At 38.5% G+C, this 16,156-nt stretch overlaps 1 protein-coding gene and 1 pseudogene across 1 annotated transcript in view; one reads left to right on the plus strand and one right to left on the minus strand.

The window, feature by feature from the left end:
* DIP-lambda (Dpr-interacting protein lambda) overlaps positions 1–16,156 on the minus strand; it is a 105,449-nt gene that overhangs the window by 10,537 nt on the left and 78,756 nt on the right. The window contains exons 5-6 of the mRNA XM_086837985.1: positions 11,514–11,633; positions 11,283–11,456 (exon numbers count right to left, since the gene is read on the minus strand). Of these exons, the coding sequence (XP_086694111.1) occupies positions 11,283–11,456; positions 11,514–11,633 (294 nt within the window). The remainder of the gene's footprint in view (positions 1–11,282; positions 11,457–11,513; positions 11,634–16,156) is intronic.
* LOC110180594 (dnaJ-like protein 60 pseudogene) lies at positions 3,720–4,391 on the plus strand (annotated as a pseudogene).

Genomic DNA, 16,156 nt, shown 5'->3' on the forward strand with positions numbered 1-16,156 from the left:
GCAGAGCAGCATAGTGCACAAAACCGCGATTCCCTCTCCCGCCGAGGCTGTAACCGAACAACAAGCAACAGCCGTACTATATAACCCAAATTTCATTATAATGCCCCAGTTATTCCATTATCCTACAAGAGTAGAATGCAATGCTTGCTTACTTGACTCTTTCGCTTTGCTTGTAGCGATTGTTTTAATTCTATAACTTCTATCTTAGGTTTTAATTAAGTTTACGGAGGTTAGAGCCCAATCCTATCAATCCCAATCACAGTCTTGTCATTAGTTCGCTAATAAATTCAGGGGATGGTCCAGAATTCAGTAGGACTACGTCGTCTATGTATGCTAAATCCATCATCTTTCCAAGTGAACGGACGTGTTTTTTTTTTTGCGCTCTCGTTTTTGTGTTAAAGTTTGCATATAACCACCGGGATTAAATTAAATCTTCTACTTTGTGTCAACAACTTCCCGTTCACTTCGCATGTGCATGCAGCTATTCTTATTTGTGTTATATATGGTTTTAATTTCCAATTTAGTTGTGCTGCCAGTACTAGCTTTTGCATATTTTGCATTTCTTTTGGCGCCTTCTTCGTTTAGCTTTTGTTTGCGCCGTCGCAACAGCTAAATGTTTTTGCTATTTATCTCCCACGCTCTCCCACTCTCTCGCTTTCGCTGTGCCGCTGCACTTCTTATCTTTTCTGATCTCCCGCGCTCTCCCGCTTTCTCGCTCTCGAGTAGACTTTTTATCTTCATAGCTCTGTTGTTTCTTTCTTTTCAAGTACAAGTATAGTGGTAAGTCATTAAAATGTCTGTAAATATTGTCTGTTTCGCCAAAACCAGCAAACAGGCTATTTCTGCATGTCACCTTACAATCGGCTGCTGGCTGTGCGACAACGTGATGCACGCCAAGTGTATTGGTGTTGCAGCTCGGACGGCAGACGATGTAAAAAAACATCGGCCTGCGTTACTGTTGTGAGGCCTGTCTCGATGTACAAAGGGAAATGATGTCTTTCATGCGGCAAACCAAAAACGTTTTTAAGGGCATTTTAACGAGTTTTCGTAAAACTCTTGATATGTTTTTGGCGCTGGACACCCAATTTACGTTATTAAATGAGTCTCCTAGGCGCAAAAAGTCTTGGCTAACTCCAGAGTACTTATGTACGCGGATGACGTCAAGCTTTGCGTGCAATACAATGACGTTGCCTGCCAGTCGGATTTACAAACAGATCTTAATAATTTTCAAACTTAGTGCCGTGTAAACTTATTAAACTTAAATGACTCGAAATGCAAGCTAATGACATTCTCACGTGTCGTTCCTAAGCTTGCTACTTACACGCTGAACTGCTGCTATTTGGAAAGAATTAATTCTGTTGACGATTTGGGCGTCCGCTTGGACCCAAAACTTGACTTTCAAATCGTCAAATTTCGTGTGTGGTGAATAGAGCCAGGGGTGTGCTTTGATTTATTAAACGGTGGTTGAAGGAATTCAATGACCCCTATGTCACTAAATCCTTATATACTTATTTAGTTCGTCTTATCTTAGAATATGGATGCTGCGTTTGGAGCCCTCAGTACGGCGTCCAGAGCAAACGCATCGAGTCGATTGAAAAGAACTTTTTACTTTTCGCTCTACGCGGTTTAAAGTGGCATGCAAATCAAAGATTATCTTCCTACTCAAATAGACTCGTATTAATATACTTACCGTCCTTAGCCAATCGTAGAACGATGCTAGGAATAACCTTTATTTATAACCTTATCCATGGTGATGTGGAAAGTGCTGACTTGTTCAGTCAGCTCAATTTTCACGTATCATGTAGAATTACTAGATGCTATATTCCAATAGTGTTGCGCCACTGTAGAACCTCCTTCGAACTGCATTAACCTTTTAGAGTGTTTTGTGCAAATTATAATGATTTGTATGCACTAATCTCTAACGTAGATACCCTTCCCAAATTAAAATCTTTACTACTAACACACTTAGTTAACATGCAAGCAAACAACCTGGAAGCATGCCGGTAGTCAATTTCCTCGTATACTGTCCTATATTTTCCATCGCGCCCACTAACACCTAACCAAAACAAGCACGTGCCTGGTGTCATACGGGCCACTTGAATGTACTGACCGTAGTGCATCAACGGCCACTGCTTTACATTGGAGTGATTTTAATTTTTTTTCCATGTTTATCAGCCAGAGCAATTTGTTTTCTTTTGATTAATCTCTCGAAACAATTTTTTCTCCAACAAAATAATAATTTAATTTATAAGAATATAAGATGCTCCGACTCGTACTCTCGCCCAGGACTAGTGGCATCTGTGCGCTTTCTTCCACGAAAAGTAAAAAAAAGACGGAATTCCACTATGAGGTGCTGAACATAAGTAACGACTGCAGCAGCAGGGATATCCGCAACGCTTCTGTTAAGCTCTCCAAGCTGTACCATCGCGACGTGCTGAGCAATGCAACAAGTCCCGAACGCACAGACCGAATATTATTGTACTATACTCAACTAAAGTGTGGCCCATAAAGCCATGCGACCCACTAGGTAGAGAAGTCTTGCAATCGCATGAATAACAATAGAATAGATAAAATATATAATATAAGTAATGGGTATGCACTTTATAATTACACAATTTTTCTACCCGCAATGAGTTTAATTGATACTAAGACCGTAGATTCTGCGGCAAACCTTATTAACAAGGTAGAGTCTTCAAGTATTGAACTTGGACTGACTAATACCCTTCTAATTATTATACCAGTATTTTCCCTATATACCTATATTTTCCATCGCGCCCACTAACACCTAACCAAAACAAGCACGTGCCTGGTGTCATACGGGCCACTTGAATGTACTGACCGTAGTGCATCAACGGCCACTGCTTTACATTGGAGTGATTTTAATTTTTTTTCCATGTTTATCAGCCAGAGCAATTTGTTTTCTTTTGATTAATCTCTCGAAACAATTTTTTCTCCAACAAAATAATAATTTAATTTATAAGAATATAAGATGCTCCGACTCGTACTCTCGCCCAGGACTAGTGGCATCTGTGCGCTTTCTTCCACGAAAAGTAAAAAAAAGACGGAATTCCACTATGAGGTGCTGAACATAAGTAACGACTGCAGCAGCAGGGATATCCGCAACGCTTCTGTTAAGCTCTCCAAGCTGTACCTTCGCGACGTGCTGAGCAATGCAACAAGTCCCGAACGCACAGACCGAATATTATTGTACTATACTCAACTAAAGTGTGGCCCATAAAGCCATGCGACCCACTAGGTAGAGAAGTCTTGCAATCGCATGAATAACAATAGAATAGATAAAATATATAATATAAGTAATGGGTATGCACTTTATAATTACACAATTTTTCTACCCGCAATGAGTTTAATTGATACTAAGACCGTAGATTCTGCGGCAAACCTTATTAACAAGGTAGAGTCTTCAAGTATTGAACTTGGACTGACTAATACCCTTCTAATTATTATACCAGTATTTTCCCTATATACCTATATTTTCCATCGCGCCCACTAACACCTAACCAAAACAAGCACGTGCCTGGTGTCATACGGGCCACTTGAATGTACTGACCGTAGTGCATCAACGGCCACTGCTTTACATTGGAGTGATTTTAATTTTTTTTTCCATGTTTATCAGCCAGAGCAATTTGTTTTCTTTTGATTAATCTCTCGAAACAATTTTTTCTCCAACAAAATAATAATTTAATTTATAAGAATATAAGATGCTCCGACTCGTACTCTCGCCCAGGACTAGTGGCATCTGTGCGCTTTCTTCCACGAAAAGTAAAAAAAAGACGGAATTCCACTATGAGGTGCTGAACATAAGTAACGACTGCAGCAGCAGGGATATCCGCAACGCTTCTGTTAAGCTCTCCAAGCTGTACCATCGCGACGTCCTGAGCAATGCAACAAGTCCCGAACGCACAGACCGATTCGTTCAGATATCCGAGGCCTATAGGACCCTTATTACGTCGCAGAGAAGGCGCGACTATGATGCCAGCCTTCTGTGGCAACCACAGCGCTCTGATCGTAGTCCCGTGGGCGAGGATGGCAGCAGTTCCCTATGGGAAGTGAAGCCCAACTACGATCCAAACCCGGGAGCCTACTATGGCATTAAGGAAGTGAACAGGGTTTCCAACTGGCGGGTGGCCTTGGTATTAATGGCTCTCGGATTGTTTGGCGCCCTCTTTGGCTTTGCGTCCGTCAAGCACTCTTTCGAGCTAAATCGCCAGATGCAGGACGAAATCTCGGCAGAGCCGTTTCCCACCATGCCGCCGTTGTGACCGATGCTCAGAAGTATGGCAACGAGGAGCAAGTGCGTCGTATGATGGAAAGCATGTCACGGAACCCCTTCAGCCAGGCCACAAGCACCAAGTAAATAACAATTCTTTTTTGTTTTTATGGACAAAAGACCAAATTAAACGTAAACGTATTTACCTTTCGAGATATTTAACTCAAAGTCCGACAAAAAAAAAAAAAAAAAAATTCCAGCAATTATTTTACGTTTTGCTTTTCAAACTAAGTAGAATTTCTCTAAATGAAAATCGGAAAATATCTAGAGAATAGAATCCTATTAGTATCAACTTAATATTATATTTTCGAGAGTTTGTGTACTTTTTATGTAGTACAATTTTGTTATCCTATTTAACCACAGTTATTGATTAATTTTAATTTTGCTGGCCAAGCTTTAACAGAAACAAATTTTTTTTAAGAAAATTCATTATATTAAAAAATTATAAAATAAAGTAAAAAATCGCAACGCGACGGTAAAGTAAACTATCAAGCGAGCAAAAATCTAAATGTCTCAAAGAGGTTGCAAGTTTTTATACCTCTCACATGCGATATACATATGTGTGTATATCGTAGACGCAAATTTAGTTGTCTGCGCGGCGGGATGTGTAAGCGGCCGGACTGGTAAACATTAAGACGTAGGTTCAATCCCCAGTCGGTCGTAAAATTTTCTAGAAAAGTGTGTGAGTATGGTTCAACCTGATTTACCAGAATTTAAATGTAACAAATAAAAAAAATCAGCTTGTATAAATGTCGAAGCTTCATACAGCGAAGCTTTATATTCTTCCAGGGTATTATAATTTCAGTCAGAAGTTTGCAACGCAGTGAAGGATGCACCTCCGACCATATAAAGTATATATATTCTTGATCAGAATCAACAGCCGAGTCGATCTAGCCATGTCCTTCTGTCCTTCTGTCCGTCTCTCCGTCTGTCCGTTTCTACGCAAACTAGTCTCTCAGTTTTGAAGCTATCTGAATGAAACTTTGCAGTTGGCCTTCGATATACTTTCTCTCGTATATATGTCTGAACGGGCCGAATCGGACGACTTTATCATATAGCTGCCATAAGAATGATCGGAACATTTTTACAAAAAAAAAATTATAACATTTTCAGTTTTCAACAAAATTTCATCAAATTAGAGATATAGCCATTTTATTAAACTCTACAATTTTGTGTAAAATTTTATTTATATTGGACTACTATAGCTCCCATAGGAACGATCGAGAAATTAATACAATTAAAAATTATAATTTAGCCATTTTATTTTATTCTACAATTTTGTGTACAATTTTATGAAATATATATCGAGAAATTAATACAATTAGAAATTATAACTTTTTCAGTTTTCAATAGATTTTCATCAAATTTGAGGTAAAGCCATTTTATATTAGTCTTAAAAGTCTGAATTAGTCTTAATTAGTCTTGTGTGACAAATTTCATGAAAATCGGACGACTATATCATATAGGTGTCATACAAGCGATCGTTTGACGTAGAGGAAAAATGCAAATCTGTGAATGTAAAACTGAAAACATAATATGTATAGGTGAATGAAATGAAAGCAGGTATTACTTCATTGTTTTTTAACACAAATATATATAATTTATATTGTAAGGATTCCTAGTCATAGAAGTTATATTTGCAAGGGCATATAAATTTGGCAGGTTGACATGTAAAGAAAAATTAAAAAATAATGTTTTAAAAATAATTAATTTAATATTATTGTACTATACTCAACTAAAGTGTGGCCCATAAAGCCATGCGACCCACTAGGTAGAGAAGTCTTGCAATCGCATGAATAACAATAGAATAGATAAAATATATAATATAAGTAATGGGTATGCACTTTATAATTACACAATTTTTCTACCCGCAATGAGTTTAATTGATACTAAGACCGTAGATTCTGCGGCAAACCTTATTAACAAGGTAGAGTCTTCAAGTATTGAACTTGGACTGACTAATACCCTTCTAATTATTATACCAGTAATTGTGCGCAAATCTATTCTTCAAAATATACAAGCTGCACAATAAGTGCTTGAAAAAAATTCAAATTCATTGTGACACTTTGTTGCAATGCAAGCACAAGTTCGACACACTCAGACGGCTAGCTCTTTTATGTGAAAAATGTTACCTCCACAGGCTGACAGTCTAATCATGTTGACCAAATTTCTGTAATTTAAGATTGACCCTCAAATTTAGGAGGGAATAAATATCATATCTGCGTACTTTGTCGCTTGCCTCACTGTCCCACTATAGTGGCAATGCAATAGCATATGATCCAAATTACAATTTTATTTTCTAGGCCAAGACAAGCTAATGCATAATATAATTCAAATGAAATTTAATCACAAATAAGCAAAGTATGAACAGCATCAAAAGATCCTCAACAAAGCTAAGGAATTTCTGGTAGCTTTCTTTTCGCCTGAGTGTTGTAAGGATTTACCTTCACCCCATAATTTTTGTCGCAGCACTCAAAATTATGCATTAAAAAAAGCAAAAGGACAGATGCAGGAGGTGTTCGACCGGTGTTTGAAATACGGCCGTCGCACAGTAGCTCATTTTATCATTTTACGTTGCAAAAATCATCTTTTAAACTAAATAAGATAATCATATAATTCAAAAGAAATTAAAATGTAGATGTAGTAGTGAACCCGGCCCATTTTGTTTTGCCTCTAACTAATGTTTTATTTAACTCCGGAGTGATAACAAAATGCAGCTAATTCAAATTTCTATAAAATGTATTTGAATCTCATAAGTTGAGGGCGATACGATAAACTATATTTTTTTCTTTATGTTCCGTAGCAAAAATAAACAAGGAAGACCTGTTTCGAACACGAGCCCATGCTATTTCCAACGCTGGTCTTATGATTTATTGATTGTCATCGCAAAATCCATACGAACTGGGAACTGAATTCGCTTAAATTGAAATGAAAAATCATTTGGAATTATTAGAATTCGTGTGATTAGGACTTCCTTTCCTTTGAATTTTCCCTTGATGATCATTGCTTGAGTTTCATTGTTCATTAGTTTCTTGGCGGAAAACCTCGTAACATTGCACAATTTCGGATTAGACAGATTCCGCAACGTGAATGTGATTTAGCCAACCTTGAGCTGTAAATTATGCGGCGGAGCTCCTGGGACATAAAGCAAGTACACAAACTCCGTTGGATAGTCAGTCTCTTAATCCTCGTTGGTCACTCCGTCAACGGATTTGTATGCATGAAGCTTTCTAACGATCTGACTTTGAATGGAGTTCCAACTATTTATTCTTCGTTGCTCGTTCTCTAATCAAATCGAGATTTTTATAATTTTGGGTAACGTCGGAAAAAAACTTTGTTGGTGACTTCCTCTTTAATGACGTGAATTCTCAAACATTTGTCTGCAACGATGTCATTCCAGTAGAAGCATCTTTAGGAATATTGTCATTGCCAAGCGCCAACAGTTGTAAGTTGACTCAATTTCATAATTAATTTAAATTTCTTGACTTGACAACAAAAGAGGACGATTTCAGGTAAGCATTAATTTTATTCACAGCCTGAGAAAAATATTAAAGTCCCACCAAAAAATCTTGAATCACCTGTAAAATCCTTTAGCAATAATTTTAGATTCTCGCATCAATTTTGCTGTCTCCGAGCTTTTGGTCATGGTGCACGTTGGATTTTCAACCGAAAGAAGATTGAAATGCAGCTTCAATGCGGAATGTGCAGTTCGACAGCTTTGAACAACGTGGCTGCCATGCCAGATGATACAGCCAACGCTGCATAAGCGCGATTCAAGCCTAAATTTACAGGTTGTCTTCTTTTATTAAAATTTCGTCTATTCTGCGGTAATGTGAATCGGGTCCGTCTTGTTGCATTTTGTTCGGCACATTTTTTTTTTATTTTTGTTTTATATTTGAAAAGTGATGGAGCCACTTTAACTTTTTCACTTGCGCAGCACAATCTCGCCGTTTCTCTTTTGAACTTTAACGCATTGCAATATCGGCATATAGTCGTCATTAGTCCAATATCTAAATCACTGTAGTTCTCAGTGCTATCATATTGGAATGCCAAAGAATTTTATGATGCTTATGATCTTCGTGTGCTCACGCGTTGTCTCAATAGGATATTTTCTCTTATTATATTTTGTCTTCTTTCGCTTAAGTTCTGTGAACACACTTGTTGCTGGCTTGCATGTCTTGTGCGGCGGATGATGTTCGCGTCACCCTTTAGGCATTTGGGACTATGAAAAGAGTGATGAATTTGAGCTCATATACACGATCCACATAATTAACACATTTCAACTGAGAAATGCATGCTGTTGAAGTTGAACAAAAAGTTTCACAATACACTATATTTATTTTATTGTTTCCAATTGAAATGTTAGGAAACGACTACTTGATATTTTGGTTTGTAGAGAATGCTATACATATATCAGTGATGGATTTCCCGCTTTTCTGTTGAAATTTTTTCTGAATGATCTTTGTTCCTTGCGTCACGGACTCCGAGACATTTCCAACAAATGCAAAACCAGCGAATCCGGTTCGTGCGTTCTGGAGTTAAATCATCAGGAAGGAAAACCCGCTCTATTTTTATATACTAGATTTACAGTTTTACATTATCTTACGATCGTTTTTATGGCAGCTATATCATTAAGTTCTTCAATTTTCATAAAATTAATATAAAATTCTGGAATAATAAATCTCTTTGATAAAAAACTGAAAGAGTTATTATTTTAAATTCTATTAATTTCTTGATCGTTTCTATGGCAGCTATATGAAATAGTCGTCCGATCTGGATCGGTCCGACACACATACGAGTTATAGTATATATAAGACTTACTGCACAGTTTCATTCAGATAGTGCAGTATGCACATATTGTATACCCACTTTACCAAGAGTACTTAAAGGGTACACACTGTAACACTTTGTTGCATTGTATACATATTTAAAATGTCCCGGACATAAACCCAAGTGGCCGAAATATGAACCGATCGCTGGTGCTATCATCGGCATAATTGTAACACGAACGGACGACATGTGCATATACCTCGCGTTCCTGTTTAAGAAAGCATAGCCTATATACTTAAGCATGTATGTACATAGCCGTCTCTCTGCCGCCGTCTGCGTGCAGCGCAGCAACGAGACTTAACCTTACTTAGAATGAAAAAGAATAATGCAAATCAGGAAAGGTATAAACGTTGGAGAGGCACCATTGCTGCTTCCACAAAATAAAGAAACCTACACCAAAAACTAACTTGAACTTACTTTATGGCGACCCTTTGGACTTACTTTATGGCGACCGTGACAAAGATACCTGTCGATAATTTGAAAAATTCAACCGAAAAGGAGGGAGAAGATTGGAAAAATGGAACAAATAAATCTGAGTGAGTGAGTGAGTGGCAAAAAGGGGGGCGTGAAGAATAAAATAAATAAAAGAATACCGCATATTAAGTGGCTATTATTTACAAATCATCCCCCGCTGCAAGAACTTAATTTCCTTAAATCAAGTCTTGTAATAATAATGCCCAAGGTTCCAGCTCACTCAGTTATTAAGCAAATTAACGAGAAAACAATAATAACACCTCCAATTCCAAAACAGCTGTTAAAAAAAGAAAAGGAATGTTCCAAGGATTGCCATTGGAGAGTCCATTCTACATATCAACCTGTTTGAAACCTGTGCGATGACCGGCACCGGTTCCGCTTGATCTTATAGGCCCAGGAGATCTGCAGCTGAATCAACAAGTGTGAGGGACAGGTCGCCCCTTATGCCAGCGAAGGAGCATCAGCGAGCCAACCAGCTGATGCAACCGGACTATGAAGACATCCCCGATTGGAGCCAAAGGAGAAATATAACTAGATATTATTTAAAATATAAACATTTATAATACATAAGAAAAAATTTTTTTGTAAAATTGAGCGGAACTTTTTCTGCCCAATTAGATGTGTAGCCCGTAAAGCTATACAAAACTATAGATAGAAAACCTGTAAAAGTAAATGCAAAGAAATGCAATAAGAAAATTTTTTGAAGAAACAGATATTAATAATTATAATCCAAAAATGGCAATAGTCAGTGGACTCCTCTGCTAACGTTATTAATAAAGTAGAGTCTAACAATAATAAAACAAACACAAAAATAAAGAGCACAAACAACATAAAGAGAAAAAAAATTTTCTTTTCTGTTATCAACTCTTAAAATTTAAGAAAATTGAATAAAATAAAAATAAATAACTACAAATAAAAAAATAAAAATTAACTAAAGTATGGCTACACTAAAGACGATTAAAAAAAGAGTTCTGCAATTAGTTTAAGCGATTTTAGTAATCATGTCCATAATATAATGGAATGGAATGAATTATATAAGCAAATAAATAACAATAAAAATTTTACTTTGACAAATCATATAAGTCACTTACTTAAAGCAGGCCAATTAAAAAAAAAACACTATTAAAAACATGTAGAAAAACTAGTAAAACTAGAAACGGACAGACGGCCATGGCTAGATCTACTCGGGTGTTGATCCTGATCAAGAATATATATACTTTATATGGTCGGAGGTGACTCCTTCGCTTCGTTGCAAACTGCTGACTGAAATTACAATACCCTGAAATGGTAGAATATGTAAAAATTGATTGAAACTACGAAATTTTAATATTTTGTTTATTTCCCAATCGTTCTTATGACAACAACGTATAATCGTTCGATCGCGCCATTTTTAACTAATACTATACCTGCAGTATAAGTACGGATATGCATTATTTTATTTATCGTCAGAACTATAGTGGAAATATGGGCATTGAGGTCTACTAAACATACTCGGCTATGAATGGTGATCATAACACACTCGGAAGATGCTTTACTTATTTGCACCATTTTCATTTTCAATTTACCAAGTAGTCATTATTTATTATTTTTTTTTTTATTTTAAGAATTTTTGGAATTGTTTCCGTCTAAGAGGAAGATAATTTGAATATTTAGAATTATCAAATTTAATAATGTCACGGCTATTCAGTACCTTGTAAACGAATGCGCGTTTCACTTTTTCCAAGGGCATTAACGCTTGAGCAGCTGTAAGCTCCAAAGTCGGATTTTGTCAGATGCCTTATAGTCAGATTAAGGTGCCATGAGTACTGGCTAATCATTGTTTCTGTTATATTATATTTACTTCCATTATGGAGTTTGATGTTGCCTAAAATGTATTAAATAGTTTATTAGGCAATCATTATTACTACTACTGCTGGGTTACCTTCATTGCGAAACCAGCCATTTAGAGGCTTGGGATATACCTCCACAATGCATTCTAAAGTCACTTCTCTATCCAAAGGCGCACCTACCAATTGATTAAATGCCTTTATTGCTGGGGGAACTGAAAGTAATTAAAATAAAGTAAAGTGAAGTTAAATGAACATGGAAGCAAGGGAGAATTGTTTCTTTTATTCTTTGTTTTTTTATATGTATATATAAACATTAAATATATATATAGATATTTTTTATTCTCGTCAGTGACATTTTACTATCGTAACTTAGTCGAATCTGCTCATTTTCCATCAGAATTCCCTTTAATATCCCACCAACGGTGAAGTCCCTATTTACTACAGTCTTCTTCCAGAAACATACATTCGTATTCCCATGTTACACCGAGACTGGACAGAACATTACTTTGTTGGACTGTATGTGCAGAGTACCAATTAAGGATAATAAAATTAAGTAAAGAACAAAAGGCAACTAAAGGCATTTGCTCGACGTATGCTTTTATATCAAACTAAATTTATATTTGAAAGTTATATATGTATCAGCTCAAAGGGTTGAGACGACAAACACTGGAACCCGTAGCACTGCCGGTCCGGGTTCGAGTCCCGGTAGTAAGTAGCATGGTCACCCCCGGATCTTCCTTCCATTTTCCATTGAACTTCTCCCCTCACTATTGTAAAAAAGTTGCTATACTACAGTAATTGTACAATAATAAAATTCAGCTCACTAAAAAAAAAAAAAAAAAAAAAAAAAAAAAAATCAGCTCATCTTAATTAATAAAATTCCATATCTAACCAACAACTTAATTCGAGTTAGACTTTAGCTTCTAGATACAGTCATACATATATACACATGTATATATATATTTATAATGTTTATAAATATATATTATATATATAAAGATATATGTCCAGGTTTTACATAATTATTAATAAACCGCAAAATGTTTCATCATTTAACTCCAAATGCAAAGGAAATTAGTAGAAGCGGGACACAACTGAAGATCCCAAATTCGAGCGCGTGCCAGGGTATAGCAGAACAATGCAAATCATTTTAATTATAACCATATAAGACAGCTAACATACCAAGAACATTTTGGCCTTACCGATAGCAAACTTTTAATATCTGTCAATATGGTTACATATATTCACAATATTGCATCCGGTCATAGAGTTACATTTACAAAGCTCAGATCGTCTAACTTCATTGTATGATTCTTGTCGAAATCTATGACCAATTGTTCCAACACTGCGGCAGTTTCCAAATCCAAATCCAACGCAATCCTGCAATTAATACCTACCTAAATTATCCGTGTTCCGAAATTGTATGTCTAAAAACCAAAAGCCCAAGTAAAACTTAAAATTCTAAATAGTTTCTAATTGATATTTCGTTAACTGAGTTCCGCTCTTGAGATCACCGATCCGACCAGCGAGCAAAGCTACAGAAGTGTTCGGTTACGGTATGATGCGAGATGCTGCCAGCCCGACAAGCTCTCATCGCAACACTCCGCCGATAAGTGTAAGGTAAAATCTCGGAGATGGGCAGACTCTTGGACGAAGTCCTCAACAAGATAAACGAGAAACAGGTCAGACACATAACTCTGGCGATGTAGACCAAGCTAGAACGCTTGAAGGACCTGCAAGTGGATATTTAATACTGGCTGAACTCTGCTCGGGAAATAGAGGAAGCGGAATGCCAAGAGAGGGTTGCAGTGAGCTCAAAATGCACACGCAATGGTGACAGCCCAGTAGAAAGTATCCGGAGGCAAGACAAGGAGCAGCAGACTCCCAAAGTTTGGAAAAAAGGCTGTGGAACGCAGACTGATTTAACTTTAGCAAAGCGAGAGCAGGGTCAATTATTGACCTAACTCACGTTGACAACTCATTAGCTCGACAAGTCACATGGTGGATCTGTCACTGTCAACGACCATGAGGCCATCCAGGTCACACTCGTAGGGAGGACGTTGGAAAGAACGGTCCCGCCTAGCTCTCAAATTCCATACCGGCAGGCCACTGTCGTAGTTCAAGCCTCCACGAGTTCCCGAGAAGGATTGGAAGTGGGAGATGCGGGCGGAGCCAACGATGCAGGGAATAAGATATCAATATTCGTGGAGTAAACGTGCGACACTAGCAGATACGGATACTCTTTCCGGAGGGACAACCGCGCACCTCCCCTGGGAGCATCGACCCCGGGGAGATTGAAGCAGGAGGTGGCAAGGAGCCTAGTTAACAAAAAGGCACCTGGTCTCGATTCAATCTCGCTGCACCCGAGGGCATTCGCCGACTTGTTGAACAAATGCGTGTTGAAAAGAACCTTCCGCAAAAGGTGGGAGAACCCTCCTTGTACCGACCTATGGTGGAGGAACGGCCCTGGTGATTACACTGGACATCCGAAACGCCTTCAATTCGGCCGACAGGAGAAGGACGCTGGAGGCTTGGCAGCCTTTTTACCATCCCTGGCTACTAGCAGAAATCATCCGCAGAAAGAGGATTCTCATCCTGTACATCACCCACGGTTCAAGAACGCCCGTCGAGTCCCGAAGGCCTCCGGTTTGGGTCCACTGCTTCGGAACATCATGAAAGAAAGAGTGCTTAACCTTCCACTCCCGTCGAACATCACCATCGTCGGCTTTGTGGATGACATACCGCAGAGTCGCCGGAATAGAACTAGCTTCGCAAACGACCAAAGCAGTCCTGATTTCGTGCAGGAATCGCGTCGAGACAGCGGAGATCCGGGTTGTCTGGCTACCCATCACCCAATCAGGCACCTGGGGGTCATCCTGGGGGATCATCCTGGACACTCGTCTCTCGTACAGAGAACATCTGGAGTACCCGCACTACCAGGCCAGCCTAACAGGCCCTTAACAGGGGAAGAGGAAGCTTGTGACGCCTGTTCCAAGAGACGCATAAATAGCGCTTCACAGGAGGGCCCCGATACGGCGTCGGCCCCTTCATCGTTTCATTTTTTCATTATTACTAGTGTTAGTTAGCTTTAAGAGTATACTTACCCATATGTTAGAACATATTTTATAGGTTTAACATTAGGCTAAGCAGAACCTGTGACCTTATCGTTACGTTCGGTTGACGCTAATGTAAGCCGAGTCTGGTACCCGCGATAGGGGTACATAGCTAAATCCGCGATCAAACTGATTCGCAGAGCCAGATCGATCGCGCAAAAGCTACGATATTTTAGAAGATCAAGTTTTCCGGACTCTTTTCGCCGCCAATCTAACACGACACGGTTAAAAAGCAACACAGTGAACATCCTAAAATGCCGTGCCACGACATTCCTGACATCATCAACAGAGACTGTAAGTTATACCCTTTCCAAACTCACTGACATCATAGCGGTTACCTCTCCAAGATCTTGGCGAATCCCACTCGGCGACAGCGCTTTGCAAGCAGTGCGCGTGCCATAGTTACCAGCTTTCGAGAGGCTGGTCGGCAAAACAGATAGTCAAGCCAAATTCACGGCAGGCATTTTAAAATGTTTGCTGAACCTAGAGACGACGATGAGAGCGCGTGCGGAGCAGAAGGCCCATCTGACGCGTCAAGCAATGCTTGGCTGCAGTACCTCGCGACGAAGCAATAATATTCATACACAACAGTCGCGGCAATATGTATTACTAAGTGGATAGAATTAAAGTTTTAAGTTTGGGAAGACTTTCTACGTTAGAGATTAATGTGTACAAATCATTATAATTTGCACATTATACTTTGAAAGGCTCATACAATTAAAAAAAAGCTCTACAGTGGTACAAAACTAAGGCTATATAGGAACTAGTATTTCTACTTGGTGTATGGAAATTTAACTGACTCAAAGAGGCAGCACTTTCCACATCACCATGAATGAGGTTATAGATAAAGGTTATGCCAAGTACAGTTATACGGTTGGTTATAAGGATGGTAAGTTAATTAGGAGTAGTCTATTAGAGTAAGAAGGTAATCTTTGGGTTTAAAAAGTTCTTTCGAACCCATTCGTTGCATTTACTATAGACGCATCATCCTAATTTTAAGACAGGACGAACTAAAGAAACAAATACAGATTTTCTTCGATCACCGTTGCCAAACACACCCCTGGCTCTATTCACCATCGACGAAATATGATCGATAAAGTTATGCTTATGGTCCAAGCGGACGCCCAAATCATCAACTGAACTCATTCTTTCTAAAGAGCAGAAGTTCAGAGTGTAAGTAGCAAGCTTAGGAACGACACGAGAGAATGTCATTAGCTTGTATTTAGAGCCTTTAAGATTAATAAGTTTACGCGGAAACAAGTTTGAAAATGATTAAGATCTGTTTGTAAATCCGACTGGAAGGCAACGTCTTTGTATAGCAGGCAATGTTTAAACTCGCTGGAGTACCTAAGTACTCCCGAGTTAGTTAAGACTTTGGGGAGGTCATTTATAAATAACTAGCTGTGCCCTGCCACGTTTCTCTGTGGCATATTATGGTTAAGAGGGCACTTCTGAATACATCAAGGTTCTGGCAAAATCATCTTCCTGGCATAAGGTGAAGAAGGCAGTCAGAGTTGTCGCTGGCCGATTCAGGACTCTTTCTTGCACATTTTTTTCTGTGAAATAGACACGTTGACCATTCTCCAAATGGACTGCCACGTTTCTCTGTGGCATATTGCGGT

Source organism: Drosophila serrata, unplaced genomic scaffold, assembly GCF_035046125.1.
Source record: "Drosophila serrata isolate PLE 108 unplaced genomic scaffold, ASM3504612v1 contig_339, whole genome shotgun sequence".
NCBI lineage: Eukaryota > Metazoa > Arthropoda > Insecta > Diptera > Drosophilidae > Drosophila > Drosophila serrata.